General features: G+C 37.2%; 1 protein-coding gene across 18 annotated transcripts in view; it reads right to left on the bottom strand.

Annotated features, from left to right (window-relative positions):
- ROBO2 (roundabout guidance receptor 2) overlaps positions 1 to 22,593 on the bottom strand; it is a 727,272-nt gene that overhangs the window by 343,518 nt on the left and 361,161 nt on the right. For all 18 annotated transcript variants that reach the window (XM_087895020.1, XM_034421511.3, XM_060686344.2 and 15 more), the window contains exon 2: positions 7,308 to 7,634. In XM_087895020.1, coding sequence (XP_087751146.1) covers positions 7,308 to 7,634 — 327 coding nt within the window. The remainder of the gene's footprint in view (positions 1 to 7,307; positions 7,635 to 22,593) is intronic.

Genomic DNA, 22,593 nt, shown 5'->3' on the forward strand with positions numbered 1-22,593 from the left:
TAAAAATAAACTTCCAAAAAATGTAAGTTCTCATCTTTTTCAGAAGACAGTCTGATAATCCATGAAGCTGGACAATTAAAGACAGATACCTCATTCAAATTCCTAAGTATTCATTTCCACTCATCCATATGCTGGGATCATCAAATAAGAGAGTTAGCTACAAAAGCTCAAAAGTATCTTTGAAGATAACCACTCTGCCTTTTGACAAGTTTGTCTCTGCAGCAATTAAAGTATTCAAAGCCAAGGTTCTTGGAATAGTGCAATATGAATCTCAGATATGTGCTTACAAAATTCCTCAATTCCTTGAATAAATACAAACAAAATTCTTAAAATCAATAGCACACATTCCATACTTGAATTCTATTGCCATTACCATATTAATAATTTTTAGACTATAGATCCTTTGACACAGGGGTGAAATGCTCCCAGTTCAGACCGGCTCGGGCGAGTAGGTAGCGATGGTGGCAGGCAGTTCGGAGAACCGGTAGCAGAAATCCCTGTCCCAGCCCCCCATGCCCAGCTGAGCCCCGCGATCATCAGAGCCTTCTTTTCCTTTTGAATGGCTCTGACCAGCCAAGCTCTGACGATCCCAGCTGAGTTGCCTACTAATAAGGCAACTCAGCTTGGATCGCCAGAGCCATGTAAAAGAAAAAAAGTTTCTTTTTTTCTCCCCCCCACTCGCAGCCTCCAGCTTGCTTACCTTAGCTGCTGATCGCATGACGATCGCAATCCATACATCAGCAAGCAACTGAATCTCTCTGCCTGCAATCAAGCTCATCGGTGAGCAGCTCCTTCTGCCTGCCTGCCTTCCTGCCTAGACTTGTGGACTTCAACTCCCAGCAAAGCTGGCTGAGGAATTCTGGGAGTTGAAGTCCACAAGTCTTAAAGTTGCCAAGGTTGGAGACCCCTGTTCTATTGGGTAAGTTTTTTTTCCCCTTTGGGAGCTTTAAAAAAAATAGTTAATTGGGGAGTTTTTTAGTTATTCTTTTTTTAGACCTAGCCATTTAAAGTTTAGGAAGTTTTAAATTCAGCTGCTTTTATATAAAAATAAAAATAAAATAAAATAAAATATTTGTGCAGCTTTCTGAGATTTAGTGTGTTTCTGTAGTGTTTCACTCTAACTACACAAACACACAAAATCTCACAAAGCTGTATGTGGAATTTTGTGTGTGTGAAGTGTGAAAGTTGGTTTTTTGGGCTTTTTGTGGCTGTGTGAGGTTCCTGCTTGTTGCAGGGGCCATTTTGGGTCTAGCACAGCTGCTTTTACATTGTGGGTGAGCCAGTTGTGTTGTATTGTGTGTGTGTAAAGTGTGAAAGTTGTTTTTTGGGGCTTTTTGGATCTGTGTGAGGTTCCTGCTTGTTGCGGGGCCATTTTGAGTCTAGCACAGCTGCTTTTACATTGTGGGTGAGCCAGTTGTGTTGTGTGTGTGTAAAGTGTGAAAATTGGTTTTTTGGGCTTTTTGTGGCTGTGTGACGTTCCTGCTTGTTGCAGGGGCCATTTTGGGTCTAGCACAGCTGTTTTTACATTGTGGGTGAGCCAGTTGTGTTGTGTTGTGTTGTGTGTGTGTAAAGTGGTTAAAGGTTAAAAAAGGGCAAAGAAGTGACATTGACTTGGCCACGCCCACCCAGTCACCTTACCACCAGGCCACACCCACTAATTAAGCCACGCTCACAGAACCGGTAGTAAAAAAATTTAGATTTCACCCCTGCTTTGACGGCCAGGCAAGATTATTTCATCTAAGATTTTGGGTGAAACAAATCCATTTGGAGAACCTCATTTGTCCATCTCATTCAATATGAAATACATTATCTACACTGGAAAAAAAAAATTACCAAAATCTGACAGATAGATTTGACAGTAGACTGTCAATACTACTTGCTTAGGCCTAGAAAAAAACTAGAAAAGGATAACAAGCAAAGTAAAGGACAGGAAAAAAAATGAAAAAAATAAATAAAAAAGAAGATACAAAGCAACTTTCAATATTCTTCACAGCAGACAATTTTAATATTCCTGTCTAAAATTACATTGTAATATTCTAAACCTGCCTGCCGAATGCAGGTAGGCAGGCATTTGGCAAGCTAAACGTAATTGTTAAGACCCTCCCACCCTATGCCTGAAGAGTAAAGTCTTCTATCAGTGTTCTAACATATGCCACTAGCCTCACAATCTATAGAAAAGCTACAAGTGGCACAAAGAGCCATGGAAAGATACATGCTCAGCATCAGAAGACAAGACAGAAAGATCTGCACATGGATTAGAGAAAAAACAAAAGTATACGATATCATCAACAGAGTATAAGAATTGTAATGGAAATGGGCTGATCACAAAGCAAGAAGAATTGATGGCAGGTGGACTAAGGGAGTCATAGAATGGATTCCACAAAAGAGACCTAAAACAAGATGGATTTATGACATCAGCAAGTATTGCAGGCCCAACTGCAATCCTAGAGAGGCTCTGGAGACTGGGGACAGCAGAAAACGTCACTTCCTGTCCAACCGGAAGTTGGGAAACGGGCTGTTTTGGGTCTCTGGAAGACCTCCGAGGGAGTGGGGAAGGGTGTTTTCACCTGCCCCAGATGCATAGAGAGGATCTGGAGCCAGGTGAGAAAGAAAAACAGGCGTTCCCCACCTCCCCACGCCCTCTGGAGGCAGGAAATAGCCAGTTTCCCTACTTCTGGTGGGCCCAGGAGGCCCAAAATATCATGCGCGCCAGAACTGAGCTGGTGTGCCCACTGATATGGCTACGCGTGCCACCTGTGGTACCCGTGTAATAGGTTCGCCATCACGGGTCTATAGTAAATATCTTCTTCCGTCTACTAAAAGACAATTTTGCAGATGGATATACTAGATATACCAAATTATGTAATCTGAAAACAAATATAAGGAACATGTGTTCCGTTAGTAAAAATTATTCCCTGTGCTGTCTGAGCTCAAAATTGTAACTAAACTAAAAGCAGAATCATCTGATTAACAAAATATGACATCAGCAATAAAATGTAGTGAAGGTAAGGTCAGTTTTAATAAATTACAGAGTTCCTAACATATTCTAGACTGCTAAAAAAATCTAGAAGAAAACAAAGGAAGGCAAAATGGTTGCATGTTGACAGGTTGCAAATAGCTAAAAAAGACAAAAAAAAGCAAGACAAGCCAAATTAGTCCAACTAAATTCTGAATTCTACAGAAGAGGAAATGGGAAGAAAGGATTATATCAAAATAAATAAGACCTAGAAATGGAGGTTTATAATTAAGGAGACACTAGTTTAGGGTTGTTTTTTTCATAAATTACAAAAATTAAATGATGCAGATTAGATAAGGTATAAAATTGATGAAACAATGAAGAAAAATTGTACATTGATTCCTAAATCAAGAATAGATACGATGGACTGAAAACTCAACTACAGCAAAGAATTAAAGAAAGTGAGGTTAAGTGGACCCAAGAAAATACTGCTAACAAGAAAGTTGCAGTTGATAAAATATAAGATTATACAAGTGCTTTGAAAGCAACAGCCAAGGGATTGGAAAAAATCAATATATATTCTGCTATGTCTCAAAGAAAAGGCAGACATAAAGAATATTCAGATTATCAAACAGCTGCACTTCTCTCACATACTAACAAAATAATGCTCAAGTACTGTTTTATTGATTATAAAAACGTTTCTAACTACGTACACTACAATGAATTGACGATAGGTCTTAATAGCATGAGTACCAGATCAACTCATTTGCCTATTGAAGAATTTTATGGTGACCACAAAGAAACAAACAGAATATTTATCAACACAATAGATCAAAAGAGAAAAAAGAACGTTCCAAAGATTCATACTGTTGATTTGTTTCTTTGGCTTATATGTAGAAATGCATGTACTGTATCTTCATTTCTAGAAAAAATAGAAATTTGAATTAATCTGTGGAACAAAACCTTGGATATGCTAATAAAACCACTCTGAAACCTGGAAGCAAGGAAGAAATCTCTTATTGAAAGTGGGAGGGCAAAATATTTGCATTTTTAAAAACAAATATAAGATTATGTCAATAGGCAATGTCAACACCATGAATAGAAATGCAGTAGAAGTAATAGAAGTCTATATTGTCAACTTCAAAACTCACAGGGATAGTGACCATAGAGATGAAATAAAGAAATGGCTACTATTTGGAAAAAAGACTACAACAGAATTAGACAAATCTTAAAGTACAGAGGTATCACTCTGCCATAAAAGTGTATATTGTCAAGGCCACGGTTTTCCCAGTTGCCAAAGCTGGTTCATCAGAATGGCTGAATAAAGAAAAATCAATTGTTTCAAATTATGGTACTAGAGTAAATGGCTGAGAACACCTTCAGACACAAATCATTAGATATCAGTTGAAGTAAAAGCAAAATACCATCTGGAAGCACTAAAATGAAACAAATGTTTAAATATTTTAGATGCATAAATGTGAAGACAAGTATTACTGCACATCCTGACAGTTGGAAAAATGAAAAGCAACTGAAAAAAAAAAGCTGACAGAAGACTATAAATTATCACTGATGACACAAGCATGAACTTACAAGTAATCAAAAGAACCAGTTACTGACAGACAATCCTGATTAAATGATGTCATAAAAAGTTTGCAGAAATTGAACTAAGAAAAAGAATTATTTTACAGTATTTGAGGTTGGAAAAAACAAATGTCTAATAGCTGTTAATATTTAGGATGAAAGCAAAGAATAGAGTACTTTTATATCACTATTAAATGACATGGAATTATTGTTAATCATGACTTAAATATTTTAAATATTTTCTGTTTTGTCCCATAAAGTCACAGATTTTCTAGCTTTCAATATTTTTTTATCTCTCTTTGCTCATAGCATCTCATATACTCAACATGGCAAATAAAAATTAAAGTGACTGAACACAGAACCTGTCTGAGCTATGCAGTGTAAAGTAAAAAGATGTTGCAAAGCATGTAGGGTTGTGAACATAATAGTTCTCAAGTCCTTAAAATATCCATTATTTTTCTTAGAAATGTGCAGGAAGTGATAACAACCAAAACCAGTTTTTAGGGCCCAGAAGTATGACACAAAGATAGGGTATATGGAAACTAATAGGACAGATAGGGTGATATAGACAGGTGGCAGGATTTTGAGTCAATCTTTTACCATACTGAAGATCAGGGTGGGAGGGACCAAGCCCACAATGGCATGAATTAGGTGGGTTGTTGGCTGGTAAAATTTACTTAATGATGGCAATTAGCATTACTAAGATTGTGGTCTCTAAGCAATGTCATCACATGACATCTTGCTTTATGACTGCATCCCTTAGTGAGCAAAATTTTGGTCCCAATTGTGGTAGTTAAGTTGAAGACTATATGTAATGGCAAGAGTTCATAATTCTTAATACAGCTTGTGTTGCAAACCATGTGACTCTTTGGGCCTGGACTGTTTACAATATTTTTTTCTTTTTTAAAAAAATCAGATATAAAATTGTTTACATTCCAAATCTGAGAAAAAATGTACTTTTAGAGAAAATCAATCCTTTAATTGCTAAATAAATGTTATTCTAAACTGATCCTATAATTTTATGAGCATTTAATCAAGATAACTGTGATTTGCATTGAAATTGGTTAGATACAATTTGTATTATTTAGATAAATCTTAGAATCTAATCCTTATTATAAACTAGGTGGATGTTAATCAAAGTTAGAGATACTGGGTTGAAATACCTGGTTTATGTTTTAGAATTATTGCTAAATTCTCAAATAATTCTTACAAATAAAAATGTTAAATATACTTTAGGTTTTAAAGAAATAATTCAAATGTTACTATTTCAAATAATACACAAATAATAAGACCACAAATGATACAAAAACATTTTGGAATATGTTAACTAAAGTACTACTTTCAGTTTCAGATTTCAATCTTGCTTCTCTTTTCTAAGTTAATAATTAGAATACAATCATTATTTTTGTCAACATCAATTCTTGGAAAGTTCTGGGAAAGATTAATAAATTGGAAACACACCCACCCACACTTGTACATATGTACATATACGTATAAATATACGCACACATATACACACATACATACATACATAGCCAGTTAATAAATGATCTGGTTTATTTAAACCAAAGGGTACAGTGAAAATGATCAGTTTCTTTGTGACTTCTGACCTCTGAACTACAACCTCCTTGCAGCTAAAACATTCAACACCTCATTTAATCTTTTCTCACTAGAGTAGCATAGTACTGAAAAAGGAAAGGAAAAAAAAAATAATCTCAGGACTTCATCAATTTTTCATGAATTTTCATTTAGACCAGAGCCTCTCTTGCAGTGGTCAATAGATCAAGCTGCTATCTCAAATTTAACAGCTGGGGCTACAGCTGCTATCTCTGGTGCTACAACCAACTCTGCCTAGATCAGAAGCAATGTCAGGCAGATTAGGACTTGTCTCTAGTCTTTCAAAGCAGAGACCTTATACATGAAATTCAAATTCTGTCTCTATATCTTTTTCAATATATTTTTTATGATCATTTCACTTCTATTTAGCAATTTACAGTTGCATAAAAAGAGATCTAATCATGTTAAGATAACAAAATATTCATAGCCCATTGTTACAGAAGCAAATGCTGTAATTTCTGTAAACTGTTATGGTATTATTTCATTATAGCTAACTATAAATGGACATTAAATACACTTGCAAAAGAAAGTAAGATTATCACAAGGATATTTGATTTATTAATACAAATAGTTTATAGTTATTAAAAAATTGTAATTTATTTGAAGAGCTAAAGTGACATTAAAAGCATAAAAAACATTGTTCATGAAACATTTGCTAAAACAGTAATAATTCCCACTAGCAAAATAGAATAGAATACCAACTGGTATCTTAGCATAAATGGTTAGGCATGACTACATCATTAACGAAGTTGTATCAATGAACAAAACAATAAGCATATTTTCTTTTAAAAGTCCCATAAACTTTACAGATAACACAGTAGTGGGGTCCTCTTACCTTCGCTACTGGTTTGGAACCAGCAGCGCATGCATGCATGTAGCACTTCTGCGCATGCATGTAGTGCTTCTGCGCATGCATGTAGTGCTTCTGCGCATGCATGCGGCGCTTCTGCACATGCACAGAGTGTCTGTCATGACATCTGGGCAGAGCCTCCCGCTGCCACCACTACAGGTTTGCCTGAACCGGGGCGAACCGGTAGAAACCCACCACTGGGATAACATTAATAAAGTTAGGAATGCATAGTGGAAAGTACACATTTCTCCACTATGATTCAAAATATTTCATGATGTCTGGATGTTGTTTAGAATTACTTACATGCTACTTCCAGAGATGCATTACGACTCACAGCTTCCCCCAGATAGTTCCTGGCAACACAAACATAACTTCCTTCATCTGGTTTACTCCTGCGTCCATGTACAATTCTTAGGAAAAATAAAGATCCACTAGGAAGCAACATGCGATGTGAACGGGGGTCATCTTTGTCAGTCTCCACACGCTCTCCATCTTTGTACCACTCAATAATGGGAGTTGGTCTTCCTTCAGCCTTGCAGTTCAAAGTTGTAGGCTCTCCTTTAGAAACAATAACATCAGATGGATGCTCTACTATTCGTGGAGGAAAGTCTTCCTGGCGAAGACGAGATCCTAATGACAAAGAAAAAATAATCAGTAAGCCATTTTTAAAACTCATAATTTTCATAAATGAAATAGTCATAGTCATTCTGTATGTAAGCATGTCCCACAGAATTCACCAAAGATTAATTCTGAATTAATTTATACAACACCAAAGTACCAAAGCCTTGGTACTACAGTGGTTTAAAGCACCCTGTTATTAACACAGCTGCCTGCAATTTACTGCTGGTTCGAATCTCTCCAAGGCTCAAGGTTGACTCAGCCTTCCATCCTTTCTAAGGTAGGTTAAATGAGGACCCAGTTTGTGGGGGCAATAAGCTGACTTTGTATAAATATACAAAAGTATGAAGGCTATTGCTTAACGCACTGTAAGCCGCCCTGAGTCTCCGGAGAAGGGCGGCATATAAATCAAATTAAAAAAAACAAAAAAAAAACACATGCGAACATTATAGTATCTTCCTCATAAATACTGTATTTATAAAATCATATGCACATTCTTCCATGCAATGCATTTAAGGTTGGTCTATATAAATAAAGTTCAATTTCGCATTGAAAATCAGATTATTTTTTCACCCATTACTAATTTGAATTTTTACATTTGTGGGACTATTCATTTCCTATGAAAGTGAGAAGTTGTAGAATGAATTCAACAGACATTTGGGAGACTAGAAATAATTGCTCTTTTAATAAAGATGACGATAGTATGTGAAAAAAATAGAGTTATATAAACATTGATTACTATATACCCTTCTTCCCTTAAAACGACTAATCATAAAGCAGATCCTTGTACAGAAATAGGTCTACTTTACTCTTTTGAAACTTTATTAGAAATCATTGGCATTAAAACATTTTAGAATTTTTTTAAAAAATCTTGGATACCAATAGTATCCTTACTAGTTAGTAATCCCTACCTAGTATATATATGCCTTGCTTAAACTATTTTCTGTTTGTACTGAAGCAACTTCATAGGAGTCTCTCCAGTACAATGGTACCTCAGTACTCATCATTAATTGGTTCTGGGAAGTGTGATGTGTACCAAAAATGATGAGTACCATTTTTTTTCCAATAAAGAATAATGTAGTGAGTCACAAGGCAGCCAACATCTACAAGTTGTAGCTTGTGTGTTGAGTACCAAATAAACGATGAGTACAAAATTTTCACATCAAAATGTGTTGAGCACCAAACTGGATTAATTTCAAAGCAGTTGAGTACTGAAGTATCACTTTATAATACAATTACCTGAAAACCAATGTGTTTGTAAACATCTCTTGTGTGTGGCCATGTGTCATTCAGAGTGGAGATCAGCAGTGTGTTTGCTAGCTTATATCTACTGTGTTTTCCCAAAAATAAGACAGGGTCATATTTTCTTTTGAAACCCCCCCCACCCCAAATAAGGGATTGGCCTTATTAACGGGCGGTCTTATTATTTTTGGAGTGGAGGCGACGAGCATGGGACTGGATGTCCTGTCACTGCCAACACCTCATCTCTCTGTTCTTCGCGCTGGCTGAGCAGCCCAACACGTCCCACCCCACCCCAATAGCAACAGCTGCTTCCCTTCCCTGCCATCTCTTTATCAAGAGGGGTGGCAGGTGGGGCAGGGAGAAGCAAGACACGTGGAGCAAGACCTGGCTCCCCTTGCCATCTCTTCTCCCCCCTCGCTGGACATGACAGGGCTCCTGCCCCTCGCTTAGCCATCTGCCCCCTTTAGGGATGCACTTTGGGGGTGGCAGGTAGGGCGGGTGAGAAGCGGAATGCACATCTTACCTTTCCAGCTCTGTTATGTTCCTCACCATTGTGTCCAGGGAAACACACTGTAAAAGAAAACTTTCTCGCGAGTTCAATCAAACTTCTTGAACTCGTAAGGTTTTCTTTTACAGCGGGTTTCCCTGGACACAACGGTGAGGAAAGCAACGGTGAGGAAAGCAATGGAGATTGAAAGGTAAGACCTGCGTCCCGCTTCTTGCCTGATCCACCTGCCACCCCCAAATTGCATCCCTAAAGGGGGTGGGTGGCTAAGCAAGGGGAAGGAGCCCTGCCATGCCTAGCGAGGGGGGGAGAAGAGAGGGCAAGAGGAGCCACTTCTCGCTCCACGCATCTTGCTTCTCCCAGCCCCATCTGCCACCTCTCTAAATAAAGAGACAGCGGGGAAGGGAAGCAGCCAGGCTGCTGTTGCCATTGGGGTGGGGTGGGACATGTTGGGCCACTTGGCCGGTGCAAAGAACAGGGAGGGGAGGGCATGAACCCCCCTTCCTCCCCGGCCTTTTGGTTGCACGGCAACCAGAGGAAATGGCGGGACCGACTGCCCATGCGTGTAAGTAGTTGGTGGGGGGGATTATTTTGCAGGGGTGGACAATATCATCGCATGCGCTGAAAAGCCTGATTGGGCTTATTATCCAGACATGTCTTATTTTCGGGAAAACACGATACCATCTAATAAAGGGGGGGAATATACAATTCCTCCATTTAACACCCTTCTTTGAAGAGAGATAAGCACATTAATGTAGTGTTTTAGATAATTTTAAAATTGGGATTACTTCCCTTACAAGCTAAGGTCAAAAATACATATTGCTATCTTGTAAGGCAATGGTAAATTTAGAAATATATAAATGGATATCAGTGTAATGCAACATAGACATATGAAATTTCTATGTTTGTAGAAATTTGTAGCAAGAAGCATGTTTTCCATTAATATTTTAAATATTAATTTAAAGCCTATAGTTACTGGCTTACTTGGGAATAACATAATTTATTGTAAAGTGTATTTAGATTTAGATAAACATTTTGCTATCAACCAACTGTCCATCCACATTCATAGTTGAAAAGAAAAAAAAATTATAAGCCTTACTGCACTTGTGTGGATTTTTAAAAAAAACATCACATATTTGCTGCATAAGGAACTTTACAAATAAATGAAAGTAAAAAAAAACACCTTTTTACTAAAAAAAATAAAATTGAAATAATGTTTAAACATTTTTTATAAACTTGTAACTTCTGCCCTTGTCATCTCATAGCTTGATTATGCAATGTGAACTATATGCATCCAAAAACTTCAAACTCCAGAATGCAAGTGATATGAGCAGTGACAGCTTGCCTTAGTGTGCTCCATGTCACCTCTGTTTTCTAAGCTGCACCGGTTGCAAATGCGCTTCACAGTACAATTCAAGTTACTGTTTATTAAAGCTCTACCTGGTAAAAGATTTGGTTATTTGAGGGACTGGCTGTGTTTTACAATTCCTGCCCACTAGGGCAGGATTAAAAAACATAATATTTTGGGACTCAGGAAATTTGTCTTCTTTCAATGCTACCTGCTCTTTGAAATAAGGTGCCCCTGAAATCTTATGGGTCCCACCCTAATAAGCAGTTTGAAACACCTTGAATAATAGTCCTGATTGGGTGAATGGATCACCCTTGTTTGTGATGTTATATATTTTGATTATTGTCTGGATTGGTGGCTGGTAATTATTTTGTTTTTTCTCATGAATATGTCCTTTATTGAACTTATTATTTATTAATAAGTTCAATAAAGAACTGTATATATACATATACATACATACATACATATAGACACACATATATATATACTCACACATTTTAATATATTCATTTTAGTCCACTAATATATTAATATATATTATAATTATAAAATAATTATTATTTAATAATAATAATAATAACATTATTCTTTAACTCCTTCATGGATTACTGCCTTGTCGTGGCAAAGGGGCTTGAGTAGCTCAATGAAGCTATGAGCTATACCACACAGGGTCACCGAAAATGGACAGGTCATAGCAGAGAGCTCTGACAAAACGTGTTCCACTGGAGAAGGAAATGGCAGTATCCACTCCAGTATCTTTGCCATGGAAACCCCAGGGACAGTACCAAAAGACAAAAAGATATGACGCTGGAAGATGAGCCCCTCAGATCCGAAGGTTTCCAATATGCTCTGGGGAAGAGCAGAGGGCTAGTGCTAGTAGCGCCAGAATGAAGTCACTGGGTCAAAGCTGAAAGGACACTCAGCTGTGGATGTATCTGGTGGTGAAAGGAAAGTCCAATGCTGTAAAAATCTATACTCCATAGGAACCTGGAATGCAAGTCCATGAATCAAGGCAAGCTGGATATGGTCAAAAACAAGAAATGACAAGACTGAACATCGACATTTTAGGAATCAGTGAACTAAAATGGACAGGAATGGATGAATTTAATTCAGAAGACCATCAGGTATACTACTGCGGGCAGCAAACCCTCAGAAGAAATGGAGTAGCCTTCATAGTCAATAAAAGAGTAGGAAAATCTGGGATACAATCCCCAAAATGATAGAATAATCTCAGTTCGAATCCAAGGCAAACCATTCAACATCACAGTAATCCAAGTCTATGCCCCAACCATTGGTGCTGAAGAGGATGAAGTTGACTGGTTCTATGATGCCCTACAACACTGTTAGGATATGGTTTGAGCCTAACAGTTGTCCAGGCAATATAAGTGTACTGTAACTTTAATCTGTAAATGTATTAGGTGACTTTAATGCTGAGACATGCTGTAATTAGGTAATGACTGGTTGTGAGAGTATTTAAGCAAGGTATTGTAACATGTTCAGTTGCTGCTATGATATGCTGCCATTTGATGATGAAGCTGCTATGATAAGCTACCATTGAGAGGAGTTATCTGCTAATCATCGTTGGATGGATCTGCAACCATCATGGTTTGTGAACCAGAGTGAGTTTGTTATTCTAACCAACTACTGTTGAGTAAGAAGATTCTGTAACTACTGGACTGATTTACTGGCAAAGACTTGGAATTTGTTTAAAGACTATGAGACTGTTTATCTACTATAAAGTAAGCTTTTGATAAACCAGTTTGCATAACTCTTATTCATTGCTCTCAGCAACGGTTCCTTGTGCAAACACTCTGCTGGTTGGTAACACAACAACAATATCCTTAACATTGGTTATGGGCCCAGAGACAACCAGAACTAACTAGGATTGTTAATAGCTAAACTGAGAGTTAATGTGAATAGAACAAACTGTGTTTGTGATATACAATCCAAGTGAAGATGGCACTAGAACAAGCAGTAAATTTTTCCATGATAACCCGGCTGAATGGAACAAACTATGTATCCTGGTCTGCAAAATGTACTCTACTTCTGCATAGAGAAGGACTGTGGGACATAGTTAATAATCCACCGGATGTAACAGCATGGGATCCTGCTGATGAGGAAGATGAGAGGAAAATAGCCAAGTTTAACAGAGACAATGAATGAGCTCTTTGCATTATTGGACTAACACTGGGTGACCAGCAGCTTGTCCATATTCGTGGCGAAGGTGCTGCTAGGTGTTGGACCAAGTTGAAGAGACTATATGTTCGTGACTCTGTGGGTGCTCATATTTATCTCACAAGGAGATTATTTAAACAACGTCTTCTTAAAGGTGGAGATATGATGGCTCATTTGGAATCCATGATCAGAATTTTCCAGGAGCTGCATGAAAAGGAACTTATTTTCTCAGAACTACAACAAGTTTATATAATGTTTTCTTCATTAGACGATAGCTATGATGACTATGTTTCTTCGTTAGACATTTTGTCCAGAGAGGAACTGACATTGGCTGGCATAACTGGTAGGTTATTGGAAGAATCCAAAAGAAGACAAGAAAGGGATCAGTTGAGAGTGCAACAACCAAAAGAAGAAAAAATGTACTCAACTGCCTATTTTGTAAAACGCTGTTTGCTTGTGGGGCTAAAGGGCATATAGCTAAGTATTGTAAGAATAAGAAAATGCCTCTTAGGAACAATACTAGACCCAAGAAGGGTTGTAATTTAGCTATATCCAGTTCAACTACTGATGTTAACCAGGATTGTTGGGTTGTTGACAGTGGTGCTTCTCAATCAATTTCTAGAAATAGAAAATTTTTGTTAAAATGGAGAAGAGTAACCAACATGTAAAACTAGCAAATGGCTGGAAGGTTAAGGTAGCTGGAGAGGGTGTTGCTCGTTGGTCATTTAGCAATGAACCATTGCCTATGTTATATATTCCTGGGTTAAAATTCAATTTATTATCTGTTAAATCATTATTGCAATTTGGGTTTACAGTAACATTTAAAAATGATAAGTGTTTTATTGAGAAAGATGGCAAAGTTGTTACTGGAAGTTTAGAAAATGATTTATTTATTTTAAGGGATAACCCAGTATTGATGGCTAAATCTAAGTCTGTTTATAAGAATGTTAAACCACATGATGAATGTATTCATCTGTTACACAGGAGACTTGGGCATTTAAATTTCAGGATGTTAAAGAAAACAGTTCAGTTATCTGAAGGGATAAAACTACAAGCATGTAGTAAATATCTAAATTGCAATGCCTGTAGTCAGCAGAAAAGTAGGGTTACACCAGCAAACCGTGTTAATGGTTTTAAAACCAGAAATCCATTAGAGGTAGTGTTTGTAGACCTAATTGGACCCAAGAAACCTAGCATAGGAGGTGCCTGCTATATTCTGAGCATAGTAGACCATTATTCAAGATACGGATTCTGTTATCTAATGAAAACAAAAAGTGAAACATTCCAACATATTAACAACTGGCTACGTTTTGTGGAAAGGAAACAGAAATTTAAGGTTAAATGCTTAGTGACTGATAATGGTACAGAATTTACCAACCAAAGGTTGAAAAAGTTTTTGCAGAATGCAGGGATCCAGCATAAACGGTCTGCTCCGTACAGACCACAGCATAATTCATATATTTAGAGACGAGGTCAGACATTACAAGCCATGACTAGAACAATGTTGGCAGATTCTGGTTTGCCTGAAAATTTATGGGGTGAGACTGTTATGTGTGCTAACCATGTGTTAAACAACGTGGTTCGTTCCTCTACAGGAGAAATAATATTTAGGAGTTGAAACACAAAACCACACTGATTGTTGGAGGTTGAATAAAAGCCTTTATGGTTTGAGACAATCAGGGTTTGAATGGAATCAATGTATTGTTAAAGAGCTAAATAAGATCGGTTTTCATGAAGGTGCAGCGGATAAGTGTCTCTTTAAAAGAGAAAATAATGGTGTAGTATCATTTTTGTTATTGTTTACAGATGACACAGCTATAATAACTAAAACTGACAATGAAGCCATAGATATTGTTAAACAGTTAGAAACCAAATTTAAGATCAGAAATTTAGGAAATATTAGGCATTATTTAGGTTTATATATCAATCAAACAGCTAGAGGTTATAAAATATCTCAATCTAGCAAAATAAGCCAAATGTTAAAACGTTATGGCATTGAGCTATGTAAGCCAGCTAAATGCCTATGGCACAGGATTTTCAACAAGGAGAAATCCAAAGTCCTAAATTTAGTAAGGAGATCTACCAGTCTCTTATAGGTAGTCTATCTTATATAAGCAATTGGTCAAGACCCGATATTTCATTTGGAGTAAACCAATTAGCGAGATATAATGCAGAGCCAACTGATAGACATTGGCAGGCTGCAAAGCGTATATTAAGATATCTGAAAATGACGATGCATTATGCATTGTATCTAGAACCTAACAATGATTTAGTATTGAGTGCATATGCTGATGCCAGTTTGCTACTGATGTGACCACCAGAAAATCCACATCGGATATAGCTATCATGTTAGACAATTGTTAGATTGGCTGGAAATCAATTCATCAAAAACATATTAGTCTTTCGACTATGGAGGCAGAATTCTCATGTTTGTCACTTGTTTGTACTGATTTGATTTATTACAAGCAACTAATGATGGATATTGGTTTAAAGATGGATTATCCAATTGTAATACATGAGGACAACCAAGCTGCTATAAAAATGGCAACAAATTTAGCAGTTAAAACTAGATCTAAGTATACTGACATTCGGTATCTGAATGTTCGTCAGTGTATCCAAAGCAACATGGTTAAGTTGGAATATTGTATGTCGGAAGACAATATAGCTGATAATTTTACCAAAGCGCAAGGTGCTATAAAACATAAAACGTGTTGTGAAAACTATGGATTAAGAATCTAGACTGTATATATTGACCTGTCCAAAGGGGAGAATGTTAGGATATGGTTTGAGCCTAACAGTTGTCCAGGCAATATAAGTGTACTGTAACTTTAATCTGTAAATGTATTAGGTGACTTTAATGCTGAGTCATGCTGTAATTAGGTAATGACTGGTTGTGAGAGTATTTAAGCAAGGTATTGTAACATGTTCAGTTGCTGCTATGATATGCTGCCATTTGATGATGAAGCTGCTATGATAAGCTACCATTGAGAGGAGTTGTTATCTGCTAATCATCGCTGGATGGATCTGCAACCATCGTGGTTTGTGAACCAGAGTGAGTTTGTTATTCTAACCAACTACTGTTTGTTGAGTAAGAAGATTCTGTAACTACTGGACTGATTTACTGGCAAGGCAAACTGGGATACAATCCCCAAAATGACAAAATAATTGGATTCAGTTCGAATCCAAGGCAAACCATTCAACATCACAGTAATCCAAGTCTATGCCCCAACCATTGGTGCTGAAGAGGATGAAATTGACTGGTTCTATGAAGTCCTATAATACCTTCTAGAATTAACACCAAAATATGATGTCCTTATCATTATGGGGGATTGGAATGCTAAAGTAGGAAGCCAAAAGATAACTGGAAGTTTGGCCTTGGAATACAAAATGAAGCAGGGCACATGCTGGTAAAATCTTGTCAAGAGAATAGAGATGGTCATAGCAAACATTCTTTTCCAAGAACCCAAGAGATGATTCTACACATGGACATCACACAGAAATCAGATTGACTATGTGCTCTGTAGCCAAAGATGGAGAAGCTCTATACAGTCAGTAAAAACGACCAGGAGCTGACTGTGGCTCAGATCATGAGCTTCTCGTTGCAAAATTTAGGCTTAAAGAAAGTAGGGAAAAGCAGTAGGCCACTCAGATATGAACTAAATCATATCCCTGATGAATATACAGTAGAGATGACAAATAGATTTAAGGAATTAGATCTGATAGACAGAGTGCCTGAGGAACTATGGACAGAGGTTCGCAACATTGTACAAGAGGTAGCAACTAAAACCATCCCAAAGAAAAAGAAATTCAAGAAAGCAAAATGGCTGTCTGAGGAAGCTTTACAAATAGCCGAGGAAAGAAGGGAAGCGAAGGGTAAGGGAGAAAGAAATTGAATCCAATTGAATGCAGAATTCCAGAGAATAGCTAGAAGAGATAAGAATGCCTTCTTAAAGTGCATAGAAATAGAAGAAAACAATAGAATAGTGAGGACCAGAGATATCTTCAAGAAAATTGGAGATATGAAGGGAATGTTTCATACAAAGATGGGCATGATAAAGGACCAAAATGGCAGGGACCTAATAGAGGCAGAAGAGATTTAAGAAACAGGGCAAAATTACACAGAAGAACTATACAAGAATGAGGTTAACGTCCCTCATAACCACGATACTGACCTCAAGCCAGACATCCTAGAATGTTAAGAAAAATGGGCCTTAGGAAGTCTGAGCCACAACAAAGCTACTGGAGGTATTCCAGATGAGCTATTCAAAATCTTAAAAGACGAGGCAGTAAAAGTGCTACACTCAATTTGCCAGCAAATTTGGAAAACTCCAGAGTGGCCACAGGATTGGAAAAGGTCAGTTTACATTCCAATTCCAAATAAGGGCAATGACAAAGAATGTTCAAACTACCGCACTATTGCACTCATTCACATGCTAGCAAAGTTATGCTCAAAATCCTACAAGCTAGGCTCCAGCAGTATGTGGACCAAGAACCACCAGAAGTACAGGCAGGATTTCGAAAAGACAGAGGAACTAGAGATCAAATTGCCAACATACGCTGAATCATGGAGAAAGCTAAGGAGTTCCAGAAAAAAATATACTTCTACTTCATTGACTATGCGAAAGCCTTTGATTGTGTGGATCACAACAAATTGTGGCAAGTTCTTAAAGAGATGGGAGTACCAGACCATTTTACTTGTCTCTTGAGAAACTTATATGTGGGTCAAGAAGCAACAGTGAGAACTGGACAGGAAACCACTGATTGCTTCAAAATTGAGAAAGAAGTTCAGCAAGACTGTATACTGTCACCTTGCTTATTTAATTTATATGCAGAGCACATAATGAGAAAGGCGCGGCTAGATGAATCACAAATTGGAATTAAGATTGCCGGGAGAAATATCAACAACCTCAGATATGCAGATGATACCACTCTAATGGCAGGAAGTGAAGAGAAATTAAAAAGCCTCTTGATGCGGGTGAAGGAGGAGAGTGCAAAAGTTGACTTGAAACTCAACATTAAGAAAACTAAGATCATGGCACCCGTCACTCTCAATTCCTGGCAAATATATGGGGAAGATATGGAGGTAGTGACAGATTTTATTTTCCTGGGCTCCAAGATCACCGCAGATGGGGACTACAGCCAAGAAATTAAAAGACACTTGCTCCTGGGGAGGAAAGCTATGGCAAATCTAAATAACATACTAAAAAACAGACACATCACCCTGCCAACAAAAGTGCATATAGTTAAGGCTATGATTTTCCCAGTTGCAACGTATGGCTGTGAAAGTTGGATCATATGGAAGGCTGAGTGCCAAAGAATTGAGGCCTTTGAACTATGGTGCTGGAGGAGCATTAGGCTCCTGTGAGTCCCTTGAACTGCAAGGCGATCAAACCAGTGAGTCCTAGAGGAGATCAACTCTGACTGCTTTTTAGAAGGCCAGATCCTGAAGATGAAACTCAAATACTTTGGTCACCTAATGAGAAGGAAGGACTCACTGGAGCCTAATGCTGGGAATGATTGAGGGCAAAAGAAAGGGACGGCAGAGAATGAGGTGGCTGGATGGAGTCACTGAAGCAGTGAGCATGAGCTTAAATGGACTCCGGGGGATGGTAGAGGACAGGAAGGCCTGGAGGAACATTGTCCATGGGGTCGTGATGGGTCAGACACGACTAACAACAGGAAGAATAACAGAGAGAATAAAATTGAATACATAATATAGATAAAATTTACTCTTATAAGTTGAATGTAAGGTGTCTATCGCTAGATTTTACTCATGAAATATGTAGCCACACTATATTTTGCTAAACAACAATTTGATGATTATGCATTTTTCTATGAAATCCCTAATTCATAAAGGGAAAAATAATCTTTCTGACTGAGAACTGCTTAAAAATCCTAATGCACTTTCAGTTTATTTGAAAAAGATATATTTGTCTTCTTATATTCATATTTATTGGTAATTGGTTGTAATCTTACAAAGATAGTCAATTTTAATTCATATTATCACTGAATTTATCATTGAAGATTGTAGCATAAACGTAAGTTCTTTCAAATACATACAATATCTTATTATATATAATAGTCTGAACGCTTGTCTATTTAGTAATTCATTATAAACTTTCTTGGATCAAGTGGTAAATTTTGATTGGAGAAAAAAATAATGATCAGAAAACAATTTCTACTGCTGTAAATATGATGAACCATCACAAAAATAGCTGCCCTACAGCCAGTAAAAATAATGTATAGTAGTAGATAGGGTCAGTCACTTTCTCTGTTTACAGTATTCAAATTTCTCTCTCTATATATGCGGCCAGTGGTGGGTTTCAAACATTTTTACTAATGGTTCTGTGGGCGTGGCTTGGTGGGCGGGGCAGGGGAAAGATACTGTAAAATCTCCATTTCCTCCCAATCAGCTGGGACTTGGGAGGCAGAGAATAGATGGGGGCGGGGCCAATCAGAATTTTTACTACCGGTTCTCCGAACTACTCAAAATTTCCACTACCAGTTCTCTAAAACTGGTCAGAACCTGCTGAAACCCACCTCTGTATGTCGTCATCAATATTCAGATATCTTTCATTTGGATTTAAACATTAATTCATAAATTCAACTTCCTAGGAACTCTCTGCTTTTATGTGCACAAAATAATTGGATTTGTTTGCTGTTTCAACAAAATCAAGCTGTAGTGTGTTTGCACCATTGTTTTGCTTTCACCAATTGTGTTCTTCTTTCTGGTTGCATGAGCTTATTAAACAGTGGGTACTATTTCCATCAGACGTCACTTCCTACCATGTTTATAATTCATAATTATCAGTTAATTCTCATCTCAATTTTTTTTCACCTAAGCAGATAATGGTACTTCCTAACAGGTGCCATTAGGACAGGTATCAATTTATCCCCCAAATGTATTGTCCAATTGTCATGAAATGGATTTTGGATAGTAAAAGACAGCAGCTGTCTGCTATGGATAGATGAGCAATAAAAAGTAATACAAAAATACACACACTAATAATTTTTGGCTTACAGTATGATGTCTGGTGAAAACTTACATATTTTTAGCATGTGAACATGCTTGAATGCTTTCCTACACAAATATGTAAATTCAAACTTTAATCTATCAATGTACAACTCTATCACTGAAAAGCTATTTAAAAATTAAACTCACCCTTTTCTTCTCCACACCATTAAACATTAAGACATGATTAGAGTTTTCTACATACGCCAACTATTCCTTCCCACTTGAGAGCTAAAAAAGAAACAATTTAAAAGAAACTGCTTTTCTTTTCACCTTGTATTCTGAGATAGCAGATGGTTTGCCTTCAGGGTGAAACTACTACGTCTTTCCTTCCAATATTAAAAACATAGGCAACCAAGATTATATGCACTATATTTGGCTATTGTTTTGTGTGTCTTATATGATTAAAAAACATTGAAGTTAACATTTCTTCCAAGAAAAATAGTGTTACTTATTCTATTTAATATCCTATTAAATTCCTAATCCTATTCAATATCCTATTAAATCAGTAGGACTTACTTCTGAATAAATATTTACGGGATACTATTAGTCAACTAATTCCAAATAATGTAGAAAAGTTGGATTGATCTAATTTCCACATACAACTGTGCAAGCATATGTTTTTAACAAGAGCTGCTTAAAATATAAATTATAAAATATAATTTTTATTTATTTATATAATTAAACCATGACTCTTACATACAGCATGATTGTAATGACCTCCTCTTAGAATTTTACATGTAATAATGTAATAAAAGATAAGCATATACTAAATGCTGTAGCTGTGGCATTATAGGCAAACCAACTTTAGCAAATATAACACATTTTCATGCTTCTCAGAAGTAAATGTAATTGCATATTTCATGAATAAATAAACAATGATACCATTGTACAGCAAATGACAGCTCAACTTCATAGAAAAGGACAAAAAGTCAGTCATTTGTTTTTAAACAATATTTTATACTAGCAAATGGAAATGTTACTGTGGGAAGTATACCCCAAAAGGACAGTGCCAGAAACCTCACACCAGAAACCTCAGAAAACACTGCCAAGAAACTCAAGCCAGCCCTTCCCCCTTTAAGAAAACCAAGAAGCTACCGAACATACTGTTGGAATTAGGATGTGATGTTACCCTAACATGGGTGATGGAGTTAACAATCCAGCTGAAAGACATTACAGAAGATATCATACGGATTACAAGCTTAAAGTCTTTTTTAAGAGGATTTTATTTATATAAGGGAATATTTTTTAGTGGTGTGGGCAGAAGAATAAAGATATTAAGAATTATTAAGTATGGTAGTCTTGTAGGAAAGTGGGTGGAGACAAGTTAGCTTATTGATTGTTTAGTTTAAGAAAAGGGATATTATGTTTAGATATGAATATATGTAAAAGATTTGAGTTAAGAAATATATCGATGGGGTGGAGGAAATGGGTAGACTATGAATTGAATAAATGTTAAATTAGGATTTATTATATAGTCTTATAGTGGAAGGTTGCTTTGAAATGTTATATTAATATATATAAAAGATTTAAGAGATACATGTATGGGGGGCAGAAAAAGGGTAGATTATGAGCAGAAATTGCTAAACTGGGAGATATAATAATATTATTATGCTAAATTAGGAGTTATTATATAATGTTATAGTAGAATGTTATTTTGAAATGTATAGTATAAGGGGGATATAATAATATTATTAGAAAGAAAGGGTCAGTATATGGGGGATGGAGTAAGGGGATGGTAAAGTATTATATAATCTGTTATGAATTTGGGTTTTATTTTGAAGAAGCCACAGGGGGAGGGGAGGGGGAGGGGGGTTAGGGAGGAGGGGGGAAAGGGGGGGGAATTTGTATTTGAAAAACTTTTTCAATAAAAAAAAGAAAGAAAACCAAGAAGCACCAGCTGAAAGAAGACCAGAACAGCCCTTCTAACAGAGCTGACAATAGAAATACTTAAGTATAGCCATTAAGATAAGGGGAATCAGGCTAAAAATAACTCACGTGGAACTCCCCTTTTCCTCTTTCCTGGCAGAATTAACCCCCAAGATAGGAAAGACAAAGCCCCAGGAACAGGATTAACCCATTAAGGTAGGAAGACAGGATCCAGGGCAATCACTTTAACTAGAAGCACACAAATAAACCTATCAAGCTGCAGGAGCTCCAAAGGGGAAAAGAATAAACGGCTCAGAGTCACACTTGAGCTGTGTCACTACTTTTCTTGCCTTCCTGAATTACTGTAAAGGATCCCTTTTCTGGGAGCTGCTTCCATGTCTATTTCTTCTCGGCATTGGTGACTGCTTCCCAGCTGGGAACTGTAGGAAGAAATATCCTTCTGGGTTCAGCTCCAAGTGGGGAAAAAGACACTGGAAACATGGAGACTGCTTGGAAAGATGATTTAATGGTGGACAGGATCACATGGCTTGAGTTCCTGAACAGAAAAGGGCGAGATACAGCGAGTCCCCAGGTTTTATGCTCTCTCTGGCTTTGAACTTCCTGGGGCCCTGAAAGAGTATCCTGATTGGTTGTCAGACTCCCAGGGGGTGGGGGTCTTAGCTAGCCTTGCTGGCTGATGTAATCTTCCCAAGTGCCATGTAGTGAGTTTCTGTTGCTAGATGGGTCCTATTGTGTTAGTTTCTGTTGTTAGATGGATCATATTGTGTTGCAGATGATGGTCCATTGACAAAGATTGAGT

The sequence above is a fragment of the Pantherophis guttatus genome, chromosome 5, assembly GCF_059756535.1.
Source record: "Pantherophis guttatus breed Tessera chromosome 5, ASM5975653v1, whole genome shotgun sequence".
Taxonomy (NCBI): Eukaryota; Metazoa; Chordata; class Lepidosauria; order Squamata; family Colubridae; genus Pantherophis; species Pantherophis guttatus.